The 17,807-nt window shown below is 49.4% G+C and overlaps 2 protein-coding genes across 2 annotated transcripts in view; one reads left to right on the top strand and one right to left on the bottom strand.

Moving 5' to 3' along the window:
• Positions 1-463: 463 nt before the first annotated feature.
• LOC104464778 (probable ATP-dependent RNA helicase DDX11) lies at positions 464-6,155 on the top strand (the record flags this gene model as incomplete). The annotated part of the gene is made up of 8 exons (XM_010077605.1): positions 464-567; positions 1,326-1,475; positions 3,491-3,559; positions 3,733-3,833; positions 4,250-4,334; positions 4,924-4,999; positions 5,180-5,334; positions 6,117-6,155. Coding segments are annotated over 8 exons (779 nt in total), but the record flags the coding sequence as incomplete, so codon positions are not given.
• A 1,118-nt stretch (positions 6,156-7,273) lies between these two features.
• Positions 7,274-17,807, bottom strand: part of LOC104464777 (WAS protein family homolog 1-like) — a 33,158-nt gene continuing 22,624 nt past the window's right edge. The window contains 8 exon segments of the mRNA XM_010077604.1: positions 7,274-7,452; positions 8,017-8,085; positions 8,727-8,885; positions 9,249-9,404; positions 9,899-10,103; positions 11,067-11,202; positions 12,144-12,280; positions 17,305-17,451. Coding sequence (XP_010075906.1) covers positions 7,304-7,452; positions 8,017-8,085; positions 8,727-8,885; positions 9,249-9,404; positions 9,899-10,103; positions 11,067-11,202; positions 12,144-12,280; positions 17,305-17,451 — 1,158 coding nt within the window. The 3' untranslated portion in view covers positions 7,274-7,303.

The raw sequence follows: 17,807 nt of genomic DNA, 5'->3' as shown, positions 1-17,807 counted from the left end.
TTTGGCTTGTGGTTCACAGGTGGCTGATTTCCGAGAGCAGCTGCTGTCCTGTGCTGGCGTAGACCCCGCACGTGTCGTGGAGTTCTCTTGTGGTGAGTGTGCCAGGGTGGCCGTAATCTGTCTCTGCAAGACCCGAGTGTTGGAGTTTGCCTTTGGTGCTGTTTTGTTAGCACTCTAAGCAACGTGGTGGCTTTCCTAGAAATCATGGCACCAAAAGGATGCTAGTTCCCTTCCACTCAAGCTTCCTCCAGTGGTCTTGGCCAGTATCAGCGGGCAGTGTGCTGTGCCTTCTTCCCAGGGGCCCAGGGATCCATTCCCTGGTCAGAGCAGTTGAGTGGCTGAGGCACTTTGGCTCAGCCAGGTGAACGTGTCTCTGTCACTGCACGCAGGTAAAGCTCTTCCGCTAGTGGGATTTGTGCCAACAGCAGCAGTGTTGATCCTCAGTACTTGCTTTTGTCTCCAGGACATGTGATTCCTCCAGAAAACATTTTACCCATAATCCTCTGCAGTGGTCCTTCCAACCAGCAGCTGGAGTTCACCTACCAGACAAGAGACCTGCCCCAGATGGTCAGTCTTTCCTTTGCTCCCTTCCTTGGTATCTCTTTTTTGCTTCATGTGTTTATGTTTCATAGGACGGTGTGCTCTCTGTTTGAAAGGTGGGCTGATCAAAAGCCCTGGCAGGGATCTGGGGCAGGTGTGTTGCCAAGTAATTGGGAAAGGGTAGCAGCAAAGGGGTTTTGAGCTGCCTACTCAGAGGCAGCTGTTGGAGGTGAGCAATACTAGCAACTCCTGGCTGTACTGAGATGCTGCATTGGTGTGCTGGGCATCAGAAGAGATTTGACTGTGCCTCTCAGTTTGAAGGGCTCAGTGACAGCACAGTGTGGCAGCCCTGCAGAGTGCAGTCCAAACCACAGGGGCGGCAGCAGATGTTTCTGCACTTTTTCCTTCTTTGGTGGGCCAGTAAACACTCAAGGTAGACACTAAATCTACTCTGCTCCTGATGAATCTCCACCAGATGTGCTAGCTAGCTCTCTACATCTGTTTACATCCACTGGGACAATGGACATAAACCTTCCTCTCCTGAATGATCGCTGCTCCACAGCAGTAACGGAAGCTCTGAATTAGGAGGAGAGGCCAAGCAGTGAAGAGGTTTTTGGTGATTCCCAGCTCACCTGGAGAGCTCTCTTCGGTCTGGCATATTTCTCACAGTTTTCTTCCCCTATGGCATGTCATAGGAGAGGTGTGATCCTGGGATTGTGCACAGAATTGGAGTGGCATTAGCTGGAGCTCCTGTCAGCTGCCATATGCTCTTGTATCTCTTGCAGATGGATGAGACGGGTCGAATCCTTTGCAACCTGTGCAACGTGGTCCCAGGGGGTGTGGTGTGCTTCTTCCCCTCCTATGACTATGAGAAGCAGGTGTATGCACACTGGGAGAAGACAGGGCTGCTCACCCGCCTGGCAACTAAGAAGAAGGTAATTGTGCAGCCAGGGGCAGTTGGTACTTCAAATTGAGGTTTCAAGCCGCCTGGCAACTAAGAAGAAGGTAATTGTCCAGCCAGGGGCAGTTGGTATTTCAAATTGAGGTTTCAAAAATCAAACAATTATCTATGCATTACAGGCCTCTCTTGCTGAGTTGTTCTTAGAGTCTGCACAGCAGAATGGGTATTTATCTAGCCAGTCCCTCCAGTAATGAATAAATGATACTTCCTGGGCTGCTGATCACTGAGCTGGGATCTAAATTAGATTAAATGCAGCTGTACATTCTTTAAGTGCACAGTCTGTGTAGTGGCCATGGGAGGAGACAGTCCTTGCTTTCCATAACCAGCCAGGTTGCTCCCATCTGGCTGGGGGGCTGTTCAGATTGAGTTCTTATGGGAAATCTGTTCTTTCTGGGGTCAGCTATGTCCCCCTTGAGCACAGGCCAGCACAAGGGCTAGGCAGAATGAGGCCAGACTGCAGTTCATAGGACAAATGGTGGTGTTCTTCTGCTAGAAGTGCAGAGTGGAGAATTGAAAGGCTAGCAGTGGTGACTCCTCTTGGAGTGATGAGAAACACTGAATGGGGAGATCACTGAAATCTTTGCAATGACTCTCACAAATATTTGAAGGTTGGGTATTGAAGGTCAGGCAATCCCACTCTCTCAGGGTGTGGGGCAGGGGTTGTTGGATTGTGTGCCGGGCAGGGGGAAAAGAACTATGTACACCCTGGCTGTGCTTTCTGTTTACTAAAAGCTAACTAACTTGCCACGTCGATTAGGGGAGCACAATCCCAGATATTTCACAGCCTTGGTGCAGGCATTCTGGCACATGGATCTGCCTCTAGGGCTTTGTGGTGGAAGCACTACGCTACAGCTTCTCTGTGTGTTTGTACAGCTGTCGCTCACAGTGTCTTTCAGGTGTGTTCTGTCAGGGTCCCAGTGGTCTGCCTGGTGCCTCCAAGGCTTTGTGCCACAATCACACAGCTTGCTCTGCCTTTCAACTCTGATTTGTTCTTGTTTGGCCTTTGCAGTCTCCAGCAAATTGGATGTGCATTAGCAAAGCAATTTGGTAGAAGTGCAGCAACTGTGACTTGCAGCTGCCCACACACAAGATCATATCATAGCAGAGGAAGGTCTTTTCCTGAGGTGGCTGTGGTGAGGTCACACTGAGATTATATACAAATTAGACAGGGAAAATTAATTTAAATAAGATGATTAAATAGCTATTGTTTAATAAGTTAAATAGAGTTAAATTGAGTTATATTTGTAATTGCTAGTTATTTATCTACTGAAAGACCGATTCTGGCTGGTAAAGTTCGATAGTACATCTTGCTAACCAAGAGAAAACACATCCTTTAGGTTCTTTACTGTCACAGAAAAGACAGATGCTGCACCTCTTGTTTATTAGGAAAACAAATTGTGATTTAGGCCAAGGTGCAGCATCTATCAAAATGCAGCTCAATTAACTGCAGGGGCTTTCAGTAACTAATTAGGCATGCTAGAATAACAAAAAGCAATATTACTTTATGTATGCTTTGCATAGAAAACTAATTTATTCACTGGGCAAGGGGAGCTATTATTTGGAATTCATTGATTTGAATTGATCGGTCCTGTCACTGTCCTCCAAAATCTTGCAGCTGGAGGGTCTCCTCACCCTGCTGAATCTTTATTCATGTATGGAAGAGGTGCACAGTGCTTTCCTGCCTTTCAGCTCTCAGATGACTTTTAACTTCTTGCAGAATTAGGCAAGTCTGCCAAAGCTGAAAGAGATAATGTTGGAGGGGCAGGAGCAGCTGCTTTTCCCTTCAGAGCCCAGTTGAAAGTACTGCAATCAGCAGGCAGTGCTTTTCCAGGGTGGAGGGGAAAGGTGCTGTTTAAGGCAGGTCTTCAGGCAGTTTGCCCTTCCCGGAACTTAGTTCCATGTGCTGTTTAATGGCATGGGAGTAAAATGACTCACGTTCTTTAAACTGTTTGCTTCCTGTTGCTGCAACTGATGCACTGTCTGTGACAGATCTTTCAGGAGCCTAAGAAAGCCAACCAGGTGGAGCAGGTGCTGGTGGAATATGCCAAGTGCATAAAGGTAAGCTGAGCTGGCAGGCTGGTGGCATCCCAACTGTGCGTGGGAGTGCTGTTAAAGAGGGCATTGCAGCTTTAAACAAGGAAAAAAGAGGGCTCTAGCCCAGATGTGGGATGGTTTCTGAAGCACAGGGACCTTCCCTGCTCTGGTTTAAGTTGCTGGTTCCTCTCCTGCAGCGCTGCAGCCAGGCAGGAGGACAGATGACAGGGGCCCTGCTGCTTTCTGTAGTTGGAGGCAAAATGAGCGAAGGGATCAACTTCTCTGATGACCTGGGAAGGTAAGGTGGCCGCTCCTTGGAAGGTGAGCACTGGGCTTGTGGTACAGTGAGTCCAAGCAAGGACTCAGTACTTGCATAGATAGAAAATCCTGGGGAGCACAGGGCTTGGGCTGATGCTTAAACCAATGGGTCGGGGTCTGCAGGGTGGCGTAAAACCCACTTGTCCAGAGTACTTTTCACGTGAGTAATGCAGTTAGGCTTGCTGTGCTAGATAATCCCTTGTTCTGGCACCCTGAATCCCTCTGCAGCTTTCCGTTCAGAATGTGCTTGTCAGACTGATGTGCTTTATTGCCACCTTTGGTTTTCAGGGCTGGCTGTCTTTCAGGGGTGCAGTGACCTCTAATTTATCAGAGTGTTGGCAAAGTGCTGTAGGATGAGACATTAAGAATAATGCAGTCCTCCCTTGCCTCTTGCAGGTGTGTGATTATGGTGGGAATGCCTTATCCCAACATTAAATCTCCAGAGCTCCAGGAAAAAATGACTTGGCTTGACAAGACAATGGTAACACAGACACTTACACCTCTGCCTCTTTTGTTTTGGCTTTTAATATTGACTTTCCTCCCAGCACATGAGTAGTCCCAGGGCTGCTCTCGATTTTTTTTTTTTTTTCTTTTTTTTCCCCCCACATGGGGATACTGAGAGCACAGCCTTCTCCAAGCTGCACACATATAGGTGGCCCTAAACACAGCGAAGCAGCTCAGTGGAGGGAAACATCACTGGGGCTTCCTGGGAACAGAGTTCCAAGGGGAGCAAGGTCCCTTTACCCCAGAGGAGGTGGCAGAAGCTGCTTGCCAGGATCACTTCTCTTCTTGGCTCGCTCGTTCTCACTGCCCCCGGAGATGCTGTTCCTGTGAACCTGGGGATGTTTTCTGCCTTCAGGAGGGGCCTTGGGCTGGCTCTTTGTGAATGCTCAACATAGATTTCTGATTGCAACCTTTTTTCTGTCCCTCCTTACTTTCCGCTTGGGGGTCTGCTTGGCCATCCACTCTCTCTGCAGGGGTAAAAGCATTTGCCTCACTTTGTCATTAAGACTTCTTAAGTTTGATTTACATCTGCCTCATGTTCAGTCTTGCCTATTTCTCCTTTCCAGCCCAGAGCTGCTGGCCAGGCACCTAGCAGACTGCTGATTGAAAACCTGTGCATGAAGGCAGTAAACCAGTCAATAGGTAATTCATCCTTCCTTGGACAGGCTGGGGGATACAAAATGTGCCTGCACTGAAGCAGGAGGGTGGGAAAAAGGGCGCATTACCAATCAGTCTAAGTACAGATGATGGGAACATGAGCTTCCTTGCCTGAGAACAAACATTTGAGTGGGCCATTTTAATGTGGTTGTACACACTGTACAGGCAGAGCCATTCGCCATCAGAAGGACTTTGCAAGCATACTGCTCCTGGACCACAGGTACATGCGCCCTGCCATCTTTAACAAACTGCCGCAGTGGATCAGGGAGAGAACCCAGGTGAAACCTGCTTTTGGATCAGCATTTGCAGAATTGAGAAAGGTCAGAACTTGTATCTTATGTACTGCTACCAAAAATGTTGTTTCCTACTGTACTCATCTCAAACCTTCACTTTAGAGCAAGGCCAGGGACAAACTGTCTGGTTTTGTGTGTTCCTAGTTCCATCGAGGGAAGTCTGATGCTTTGTCATGCAGACCGGAGAACAGGCTGTAGGTCAACTCCGGGAGCTGCACCTCTGAAGAACACCTCAAGCAACACAAGTGCCTGCTTTTCTCTACCAAGGAGTTCATGAATCTCCAGCTTCTGCCTCCGTTGTGGATGTTTCCTGTTCAGTATCTGAGCACTATGCTGGTGAGACAGCCTTCAGCACCATAACCAGGAGGGAAATGGGTTGTAGGTCTGAGGCAGGTAAAGGTAGTAGCAGCAGGCTCCTGTTTGTTTACAGCTGTTAAGGTTTTATTTAAATTTATTAAATATTTTCAACCCAAACACTTAAGCATGGGGAGTACAATAATTTTGACTGAACACATGTTGCCTTTTCCCATCAACCACCACAGGTAAGGGGCTTGATGACCAATGAAAATGTAGAGGTTTTCACAAGAATTTTAAACTATCAGGCTCTTAGTTCAAATTACACAGTCAGACTGGTAAGACAGGGGGCAGCTATGGGTAACATTTCTTATCCCCTTCTTTCTACCATGCTTCAAGCAGTCAATAGATTCAAGAAGCAGTTTCAAATTGAATAAAGATATGGCTATAATACAGCACAGCACTTCTTTGCTCATGCTTAAGCACAGGATGGCTCTTTTCTTTTTCCTGCCTAGGTTTTTGAATTCAAAGTAACTTTCTGTGGAAAATGGTAAAACGTTGTGGGTTTTTTTTTTTAGTGTAACCTTCCTGGGGTTCTTTCCTAGGTCATGGGTCAGTGATGGATGACAGCAGTAGCAGCAGGGACAGTTATGTAATCCCAAAGCTGTCCCCAGTTTTTTCTGCCATTCTGAGCAAGTCTATTCCCACTATTCCCAGGGGCTTCTTTTGCCTCCTTGCCCATTTCATCAGCTGGATGCTGGTTCGCAAGGCTCTTCACCATGAAGAAGGTACTTATGGTTAGGCACAAAACTGGTACCCACTCGCTATATGTTAAATTAGGCCTGCAGGGAAAGAAACAGCTACTTCTGAGAAACTTAGACTACAGATCCTCTGTCTAGCACAAGCTCTGTCTTAACCCCAGTGGAAGCAGCAGTGGGAGTAAGAGCTGGTGCTGTCCAGCCCTGGGGCTGGTGGTGCTGGGGTGTAAAGCTAGTCCCCCACCTGAGATGAGAGCAAAGAGCTGGGTTTTCCTTAAAGACACTTAATTGAGCACACTTCCCTCTTGTGCCAGGGCAAAGGCTGTAAGGACCCGCATCTTTCAACTTTATTGAAATTTTTTAGGCAGGAAAAGGCAAAGAACTACCATAAGTCTGGTAGAGAAAGAAACAAGCCTATGCAGAAGCACCAGGAATGAAACCTCCATGAAGACACAGACAGACACACTCTCATTCTCTGTTCTAACAACCAAGCAGACAGGAGCTTCAGCAAGCAAGGGGCAAGGAAACAAATAAGGCAAGGGCTGACACCTGCAAGAGATGCTTTTGCAGTCATCACCAGTCAAATTAGGAAAGACTGAAGGCCCTTTAAATCAGGAGCACTGCTAGTTCTGATCCTCTGAGCACAGGCTGCCCCACTGCCTGCTGTCTAGGGCAGGATTTATTGTGCCAGCATGAGCCACAGCAGCATTCAAGAGGGAATGCAGTATTTGGGGTACAGAACAGCCAAATAAAAACCCTCATTAATAGCTAAAACCTCAGCAGCACTTAGCTCCTGCTGCTCCTGCTCTTCTTCAAAAAGAAACAACACTGTCCCCCACCCTGCCAGTGCCCACCGTCCAGGAGGTACTTCCACAGGCTGGTGTCTCTCAAAGGTGCTTAGTTCAAGAGTCCTGGGATTCACACGGACGCTCAACTGCCCCCATCTATGACTCCCAGTCATCCTCATCCTCACCCGCAGGCTGCTGTGGGGGTGGGAGGGGTGGTATTGAGTCTGACATACGAGCAAAAGCACCAGCAGGACCTGTAGGAGCATCAGGATTTCCAGACGCTCCTGGTCCTTTCCCCGAAATACCTGTGAGGAAAGGAAAAGCACCAGTGAGTGACAGCTGGGGACTAGAGAACACTGGCAGCTCAGTAAAGACAAGGGTAAAACCACACCTCATACCACAGCAAGCAGAACAGCCAACACACTCCACCCCCACCCCACAGCCCTGCACAAGGGCTCAGGTAACTAATGCTCCACCTGAGCCAGTCCATGCCCCCTTGTGCCAGGCATGAGGGGTGACAATGGCCCTAAACACCCAGGGTACCTGCCAAGGCCTGGGAGCAACTCAAGTGAAGGGCCCAGCTGCCCCAGCACTGAATTAAAAAGAGACACCGTTGTCCCTCCCTCACAGGCAGTTTCAGAGTCCATCCTCTGCCTCAGACACACGGCCTCCTCCAGTGCCTCCAGCTGGACTTGAGGTGGAGATTCCCCTGCTCACCCTCTGTAAAGGCACTCCCAGCTGTGCTGTGGCACACATGCAAGGGAAAATGTCTGTTCCTGGTCCTAGGGCTGTGTCTGACAACTGAGATGCCAGAAAGGTCTCTCCCTCTTTCCTACAAGGAAGGAGCAGCCCACTCTGCAGGACAGTACCTTTGCGCCTCAGCACCAGTTTGTTGAAGAGGTCTGACATCAAATCTCCACCTTGTCCCGTAGCTCTCACTGAAACAGAGCAAAACCCCACAAGTCAGATAAGCAGCATCAGTCTGCACCTAGCACCATGGCAAAAGCATTCTCCTTAATACTGCCTGCAGATTAAAGAAAAAACCCCACCAAACCTCTAACCTTGTATGCCACCCCTAATTTCTCCCAGCTATAGTCCAGTTTCATGTCTGGAAAACACCTGGCACCACAAGGTAACAGCATCTTCTGGGGAAATCCAAGAGTGGAATTCCTTGAGGAGCAAGAGGGATTGGGCATTTGCAGTCTCATTCTGCCCAACCAGCTCCATCAATACCCTCCCCAGCTACCTAAACCAGCATGCTCAAAACAGCTCAGCCCTGCCCTCTTGGCCCCAGGGTTTCCTTTGTGTGTCTGTCCCCATGCTGCACAGGTGAAACTTCTACGCGTGCCCTGAGACAGACTGGGTCTCCAGTAAGAATATGAATGCCCTTTTGGCAGATGAGGTTTAGCAAGTTCACAGAGCTTTGGCTGAATGGGAAACGCTCAAGACCTACAGCAGCCTCTGAGGAGAGACAACGCTTTTCCCCTCTGTATGTTCACTGTGCTCCCAGCTTGCCTGTCTCTTTCCAGACCTGGGGCAGAGAGCAAGGCAGATCAGTTCTGCCCAAGAGCCTCAGCACCTTGTTCTTGTTCCTTCTGCTTCTTCTTCTCCAGCTTCCTCTCCTTGACACTGCGGAGGTTAGCCTTCCCGATGCCACCGGCCTGGCGGATGGACTCCAGGAGACTGGCACGTCCAGTAGAGGGGTTCACCACCTCCTTTGGGGCTCCCTGGACCAAAGCTGCAGGGACAGGAAGGACAGGCAGCAGCTGCAGGTCAGTGCACCAGCTACAGGCCCCTCCAAATCCCCATGGAAAGGGCTGCTCCAATACCCTGCCAGCTTCTGCCTGGGGCAGTGAGCTGGGGACTGACACTTCTCAGTGACAGGCTTACGCTCAGCCCAGCCAGCAGCAGCCCTGCCAAGGGGGAGCTGAAGGCTTGCAGCTCCCAGGCAGGCAGGAGCAGCTTCCCCTCCCACCACAGCTTCTTCCCTCCTCTGCTGGAATGCGGGGAAGCCACAGGGAACCAACCAAGGACATGGGCTGAAGCCAAGGAGCCAGATTTAGATTCTTCTGGTGAAGCTGTGGAGTTGCCCAACCCTTACCTGCAGGCACTGCATTGCTGCTGTCCTCGCTCGCTGTCTGGGTGGGCTTTGTGGGCTGGGGCAGGGGTGGCGGAGGAGGCACAGTAGATGGCATAACAGGAGGCGGTGGGGGAGGTGGTGGGGGAGGAGGCGGCAATAGCTCAGCATCTTGAAGGTCTGAAAGATGAAAGAAGTTGCATCTAAAGTGTCCCAGAGGACAGCACACTGAGAGCTTCAGCTCAGAGCTTCACACGCCTCAGCGGCAACAGATCGGAGTCCTCGGCACACACCAGAGCACCCCCACCCTGCACAGCATCTCTTAACAGCAGGCAGGGCCAAGGTAGGGTTTGAGATTCCCCTACTTTGTCCCCCCCTCCCCCAGCTGCATATCACTCTTCCAAGGGCATCCTACCAGGCTGCCACAAGGCCAATCCCTGCACACCCATGCTCCCTCCTCCCTAGACATGCAGAGGGTGAGGGAGGTACGGGGCCCAGAATCTAGCCAGTACTTGAGCAGGCTGCAGCTTTGACTCAGGCCCAAGCTCAAGCCAGAGGTTATCTCCAACATCCATCCTGAAATCTCCACCAAGGGACTTTCTTCCTTGTCTCCATCTTCTAGCAATCCCTGCCTTCCTCCTTCCCAGGGTCCTGGGATCAGGGAGTGGAAATACCTCGTTGCAAAGGTTCCACTGACTCGGTGTTGAAAGTAGGCAGCTCTGGAATAGCACTGCTAGGGGCAGACGGTGCGATGCCCGGGCCCAGATCAGCACTGTACATGAGATCTGCAGCTATGCCAGGCAGGTCTGGCAGGTAGGACGGCACATCAATCTCAGGGACCTGGCCCAGATCTGGCACGTAGAAGTAATTTTCAGCTACCTAAAAGAAACCCAAAACAAAAAATATGGCAGTGACTATGTGCTTGCTTTCCCTTGCAACAAACAGGGGTCCTGCAGAGAACAGCCTGGGCAGCAGTCAGATCTGGGCTTCTGTGCCTTGGTACAGTGGCCACTCATCAGCTACTCCTACAACTCTGTGCTCTTGTCCTGTGACAGTTCCCCCGTGCTCAGAGGTTACAGCCTGTAGAGCAGGCTCAGAACAGGCAGGAAGAGGAAGAGGTGCTGGACTCTTCCTAGTTTCCTGCAAGTGGACTCTCTCTTCTAAAGGTTTCATGCACTAACTTTTGCAGCTTACATATAAGCCATGCCCATCTCCTCCAGAAGAGAACGGTGCCTGAACGGTTTCTGAGATTAAGATGCAGGAGAAGCACAGCCAAGTAGTTACAGAGGTTTGGGTTTGTTTTTAACACACGCAAAACAGTACCAAAGCTGCACTGTGAATAAAGGGTTTTGTTTGCTATACACGCTGCTATCTCCTCCAGTCCAACATGATGAGTAAATGGCTCCCAGGCTCCTTTCCCCAGCCCCAAACCACACATTCAGCCACACACCAGCAAAGCTCCAGGTACAGCCACTACAAGGTGTTGGCTACAAGGTCATGTGCTGGGGAAGGTGGGCTGGTGCACTGCCTGCCCCAGGTCTACACCAACCACAAACCCTTTGCTGAGGCTGGCTGAGCCTTCTGTTTGCACCAGCAGGCACCCCTTCCCAACAGGAATGATGGGGATCAGACCTCCTCTCAGGCACCTTCTAGCAGTGGCACCTCACCCTCAGACTCCTCCCAAGGCTCAGGAATTAGTACAAGGCAGATGATCAAATGATGGAGCCTCCTATGAGGGGCCATTATTCAACCTCCTCTCTACCCTACAGAAGCCCTCTCCTCTCAGAGCTGAGCACAATCCTCTGAAGGGGAAGCAGCTGCATCCCCACAGCTGCATCTCACCTGTCGGTCCAGCTGTCCCCTTTTGGTGATGGAGAGGGGAGCATCAAAGAGCTTCTCTTCTGTCTCTGTTTCCAGAGCCACATGGGTCTTGGTCACTGCTCCAGCCAGAGGATCCAGGAAAACATACTTCTTGTACCTAAGTGTAGAGGACAAGTATTTCAGTGATGCCACCTCAAGAGCCAAGGCCAGAAGAAACAGCATACCCAAGAAGGCCTTGAAGGTGGAGACCTCCCAACTCAACGAAGGTGGAACATGTTGGGCCTCCCAGTTTCCTTCTTTTAGCCCCATTTTCCTGCCTCACCCCTCCACAATCAGTAGGAGATCAGCTCCTCAGCCTGCTAGCACAGCCTCCACATTCCTCCTAAAGCAAAGCCCCGCTGCACTGCCATCATTATCAAGCTCTCCCCTTCCCACCACCTGGCCTGAAACCATCCTACAGCCTGCAGCAGGACACCAGTCTCTCCTGGTGACTTGTCACTCAAGGTCCATGAGGAAAGACAAAGAGGGGAAATAATCCATGAGTCAGGAGAAGAAAAAGGAGGTCCAGCAGCTGAAAGCTCAAGAAGGGCTTAAAGAAGCTCTTCAATATGAGCAAAAAGAGGAACCATAAGGCAAAGCCCAACGGGAAAGGGAACTGCAGTGATGGAGGCAGTGGAGACATTAAAGCAGCAAGAGTAGTAAAGCATTGCTGTGAGGACTCATCAGGAGAAGGAGCAGTACCTAGGCTGGCACATGGGGCAGAGAAGAGAAGGAGTGACAGTATTTCCCAAGGCTGGAAAGAAATTACAGAGGGATGACAGGAAAAACTAAGTCAGGGAAGCGGAGTGCAAAACTAAGTTGAAAGCAGGTGAGTGAAGGATCAGGTGCAGACAAAACAACTACTTCCACCCAAAGGGAAGACTGAGGAAGAAAAGGTTGCTAGCTGTAAGCCAACAGAGAGGTACTAAACCCCATCCTAACAGGAGCCTGGTATGTAAGACCCCAGGAAAGCAAGTAGTTTTTGCTGCCCCTGGAGAAAGGAAAGCTCTGAGGACAAGCAGGGGCAGGTGAGCAGCATAATGTTGCTCCAGCTCTCACAAGTTCTCAGTGGTATTGAAGAGCAGCAGGGAGCTGAGGGAGCTGATGTTCCTGGGGAGGCTGCCAAGGCCTTCTTCTGCGTCATCCTCCTGGTGAACTTTGGTGCTCACGCACACAGGGAAGTACTTGAGCTTCTCCTGCAAGAAGACAGATAACAGGTGGTAAGATCCTAAAACCACAGCTGCTGGGACAGCTCTCCACAGCCACCACGACCCACACTGCTGGATCCACTGCATGGTCTGGGAACCTTACTACTCTCTCCTCACCTCCCTTTGAGCAAGGAAGCACACAGACAACATTGCAACCTCACACTCAAGACAAATCTCAGTGGTTCAGACTCATGTCATGTGCTTTTGGTGTCATGGATGGGTCATATTGAACAGGTGTTGCTATGGCAAGGATCCACCAAAATAAAACCACCGCTCAGGCTCTACAGTTAGAGGCAAGGATCACACACCACAGTCTAAAAGGCATTTCTTACAGCATCTCCAACTATGAGACATTTTCACACAAGCCGAGTCCCCCAAACATCTCTGTTATCTCCCCTCTGCTGCCTTCAGTTGATGTTTTAAGAGATGTGGTCCCATCAGTGGGGTATGCAGGGAAGGCAAAGGAAAGAGACGTTAGGAAAAGACAGAGTGCCTGCACTAGCCAAGAGATCAGGCAGAAGGGAATGCGCAGGGTCGAACATGTGCCAGATGGTTTTGCAAAGCCTGAGGGATTTGCAGGAGTTTTCAACTCTAATGAACTGAAATCTCCTCTCTCGGTTCTAAAACTTCATGCATAATATATAGAGCTCCCTTTAGAAAAGGACTTATTACATCTGAACTGCTTGACTTTTATAGAGCACAGGAATTGCCATCCCAGATCAGACCAGTGTTTCAGCTAGCGTGACAGCGCCTGCTGCCAGATGCTCCAGGGGATGAAGCTCAGTGCCCACAGCAAGCTTTGCTGTAGAGGGAGGAAAGGCATCAGTTCCAGAACCCAGAGACAGCCTGGGATGGACAAACCTCCACCCCAGACCCCTCCCCACACCTTTCCTCAGCCCCTTCACAACTCCTGTTCTTTCCTTACAAACTAGGACAAGCAGCAGCCTGGGAGCTACGAGGTGTAAGTGTTCATACCAGAAGAAACCAGAGCACTAACCAGGACAGTTTCTCAGTTTAAATCATTGGCCACTCTTGTGGTTTTCTTCTTTCACCAGAAGATGACCACTTCAAATACTGTCCACAGCTTCCTATTTCCAGCATCCCTGCTATTTCTCCGAGTCCTTCTTCCCTCTTTGTCCTTCTATGGGGGAAATGGAGACCACTGTTTGTTCAGTTTTAAAACCACATCTCAGTGACACAAGCAGTTTCTGCTGATTGAAATTTCAGGCTTGAATTTGGTAGCCAGAAATCCTGGGAAATGGCTTAGTCACAGCTCAGTTAATCCACTAAGAGCTTGTATGATGCTCTGAGTCTATAAAATACTGTAACCTGGGAAGTTTTGATTTAAATTCTGTCCCACTCTCTTCCCACAATAACACATTCCAACTTGTGCAAAATACATTGAAATAAACATCTTGATTTTTTTACAGCAGCAAGTAGGCAAAAATACATAAATTGTTGTTTAGAGACTGTAGAAGCAGAGATTCAGAAATGAAGGTCCTTTTGATCATTAATATTAATTTCCCAATGTTTAATTTTTTAAGCATGAGGAAATTCTGACATTTTTGCTAGAACTGTTCACACACACTTAGCCCTCAAGTCATATATATTTTTTTTTAATTCTCTCTTTGTAGATTTCAATTTGCACTGGAAGATTGTGCGTGACTTTAAGGGCGGAGGGAGAAACCAACCATTACCTACATTTACTTATAAGTCTCATCTAAGGCAGTTAAAAAAGCACTAAGCATGAGCATTACTCTGAAACGTGAGGCACGACACAATCTTCTTAATTTAAATGCTACCAAAGTGCTAGTCTTATTCAAGTACCTAGATCTGTTTTGAAATTTAGAACAGCTACTTCCTGTCAATAATATCCTGCACCTGTGCATTCCACAAGTTAACATCCCATTTAAAAATTAGTGTTCTTATAGGGACATTAAGGCCTTAGAAGAAAGGTTCAACAACCTCAACGTACTGAAGTCACGGAGGGCACATGAATGCTCAAACACCCCAGCCTGGGGTTTGGCACCTGGCAGGATCACATCCCTGAGGACGCTGCATTTCTAGGCATTTTTCTTCCTAAGACCCTACAGTTAAAAACATATAAAGACACCCTTACGTTCTTAAATTTAAATAAGCACACACTATTACAAAAGGGAACTGGTGTGTTACACCAGAGACCCCATTCCCCCCACGCCAAAGGTGTGCTGAGGCTAGCTGGAAAAGCACTTGAAGACAAGCAAGTGCCAAAAAGATGGTTTAGCCTCCCCACGCCCATGGTGGACTCCAAGAGAAGCAGAATTCACCAGGACATGCCAAGTTACTGACATTTTTGAAGCCTTGCAAGGTTGCTCCAGCAGTGGACCATGACTTTTGCTTGGACCTCTTCCCAAGCCCAGGCAGTTCATGTCTCCTACCCAATTTTCCAGCCTTCTGAGGGGCACTTGCAGCACCTGGACATAGGCCCCAATGCAAAGGCAGTGCCTGGCACCTGAGAAGCTCCACAGTGCTGCAGCTGGCTCAGCATTGAACCCTGCCTAGCTGCGACCACAGCAATGTGCAAAGCAAGTGGCTTTGCAGGCTTACCACAAGGACCCCGTTTCTGGAACTTTTATCCATCAGTGCTTACCTTACCAGCCTAAACAGTGTCCTCTCAACAGCTGAGTTTTCAGTGCTTGGGATGTGCAGGGGGAAAGGAGAATTTCCCAGGAGGGAAACATTTTTAAATAAACTGCAGAAACACTCTCATTTCTAACTCAGCTGCTTTCCCCCCACAGCACAAACCCTAACTGCTGAGCACAAGCTGCCACCACTTACCCTCAAACTGACACGAGCAGAGCTTGCTTTCCTGGTGTGTGTGGGGGGGGTGTGTGTGTGTGCGCGTGCGAGTGAAGTTAGCAAAGGCCACTGTGACTGCTCCCAGCAAAGAGGCCCTCATTAGAAGTGAAAACAGTCAGCAAGCCTCTGCTGAAAGCCCTGAATAATTGAGGAGGGCAACAATGCAAACATTAGACTTCCCTCTGTCACATTTCATTACTGCAAGATATGTCAGGCTCTGTGCTCCGCTATGGATGAGAAGAGCCTGTCCCCCCGGAATGTGGTCAGAGCTTGGACGCACCAAGCCCCACTCAGCACACCAGCTGCTCCTGGTGCAGGCCCCTCCATCGTTCATCAGCTGACAGCCACTCGCCAGCACAGCAGTGTCCCCTGCCCCTGAGAATGGCTGCAGGAGCTCGTGCGTGCGTAAGCCTGGCAAAAGTAACAAGACCACTCTATAAGGTAGAGTCAGCAAAGCCAGAGAAAGATCAACAACCCCATGGGAGGATCGAAAGATGGGTCACAGGAGGGGAGGAACAAATACAAACATCCCATGGGGCCTGCAAGAAAGTCCCCACAGTGATGGCAGCCTGGATCACAAAGGGCAGAACATGGCAATGGTACAGAGACCGCCTGGGACAGGGAAGAGGTGGCACTGCAGGCAGATGGCAGGGGCTGTGGGGAAGGGCACACAGAGCCCACTGGACCCAGCAGGCCAGTTGGATGGGCACAGAATTTGCTCTTTGTGGGACACTGCTTTTTACCAGCTGATGCTCTTCTTGGTCCCCTCCCTTGTACATCAGGGGCATCAGCCCTTCAGGGTGGGAGACCATCTCCCCTGCCCACTCACCACCTACTTCTGTTCCCCCTACATGCTCTGATAGGATGGGGCCACAAGCCAGACAGCACAACCATAACCAGTCTCCCCTGGCCAGCCAGTGCAGGTCCCACACAGCTCTGCCCCATGCTACTACCAGGGCTAAACAGAAGCATGAACCCTGCTTGAGTTTGCCAGCTGTCCATTTGGCCAGCAACCCTGCTTCCCTGGCCTGGCTGAAATATTCCTATCTACCTCACTGTGTGAGGTCTCAACTCCATTAAAACTCAGAAAAGTTTAGTGTGATAAATTATTCAGTGGCAGCTTTATTTTTGGGTCAAAGCACACAAGGATGAGGAAGGAAGTCTCCTTAGGGGTGGAGAACAGGGAAGTCGTCAGGCTGATCCCTAACCTGCCAGGAAGAGCACATCTGCTACTCCTATCGCAGTGCATACACAGCAACTTTTAAACTTTAAACACAGCAACTCTTCCTGCCCTTCCAGCTTGGGGATGTTGACCCAAATTGTTGGAGACTCCTTTGGTGGCATTTCCTGTCAATCTCCCCACATTTCTGACCTCCCTAAAAAGCTCCTCTCTGCCACTCAATCCACAGGCTAAAAGGGAACTCAATACTTCAGGACCTCCTTCAACACCACCAGCTGCAGACATCTGTGCTATGGGCACACCTGGAAGCCCTAACTGTGCTAGGTAGTGAGAGATTCCACCCCTCTCTGAAGGGCTTGCAACCTACATCAGCTGAACACAAGATAAGAGAGAAACAAAGCACAAACAAAAGATGTAAAGAAGCAAAATTATGTTCCCCTCCAAAATGTAAAACTTAGCTTGGAACCACGGAGGGACAACACCCAAGCACAATGCATTCTTGGGACAGAGAAATGTTCTAATGACTCCTTTTTCCTCCTGACACACTAACAGCACTTTTACCTTTCCCTTCTCACCATCTCTTTTATTAGAGCCTTCAGAAACTACTTTTTAAACAATTATGACCCTGATCCCAGCTGCCTTGTTATGCACAGATGAAGCCTTAAGCCCAGCCAGCCAGCACCCACCAGCACCACTGTGGGGAATAGTGGTGTTTCAGGGAATAGAACTGCTCGGGAGAGTTGGCAGCCAACAGCCACTCAGAGCACTCAACAACTCCATGAAGGTCTTGTACTGACATGGACCTCTCAAACTGGCATCTCCGCAAGCTTCCCAGCCTGACTTCACACACACACCCCCGGCAACAGGCCAAGCTGAAAAGATGTTCTGCCCCCAGCCTATATCCTAAAGCTCTGGTCTAATTCATCTAAGAGACTAACAGCCTCCCTGTTTCTTTTTGCTTGCTCATCTCAAGGTCTGTTCTCCCCCTCCTTACCTGCAGAGCTTTCTCATCCAGCACTCGGTGTTTGCTCTGAATCTTGTGTCTTGGCCATTTCTGTTTAGCTGGGTCTTCTGCACCAGCAAAAATTGAACTGTACTCCTGGAGCCGTTCAGGGGCTGGATACTTGGCACTGGAAAACACCTATGGAGAGAGAAGGAGGGACTGAAAAATCCCAACAACTAGGCAATCCTACACTACAGAAAGACATGGAGTGGAGTAAGGCACACAATCTCTCCTGCCAGTGGGAATGGACATTCTTGGTGTCAACAGGCTTGTACACACTATCTGCACAGACCCAAACATGCATGGGTTGTCACTTCAGGAAGTGGAAGTGCCAGAACTCCTAAGTACTAAGAGATCACAGGCTTCCACAGACAGTAAGGGAATTTGAAACACTGTATAAAATGGAGGGAGAATGGGGAAAGCAGGGTTTTAACCAGTTTTACACAGCTCAACAAGATTGAGGTGCACTAAGGAGAGGCTCTCTAACAGCAACT

Source organism: Pterocles gutturalis, unplaced genomic scaffold, assembly GCF_000699245.1.
Source record: "Pterocles gutturalis isolate BGI_N339 unplaced genomic scaffold, ASM69924v1 scaffold4253, whole genome shotgun sequence".
In the NCBI taxonomy this organism is placed as follows: Eukaryota; Metazoa; Chordata; class Aves; order Pterocliformes; family Pteroclidae; genus Pterocles; species Pterocles gutturalis.
This window is presented reverse-complemented; position numbering and strand designations above follow the sequence as displayed.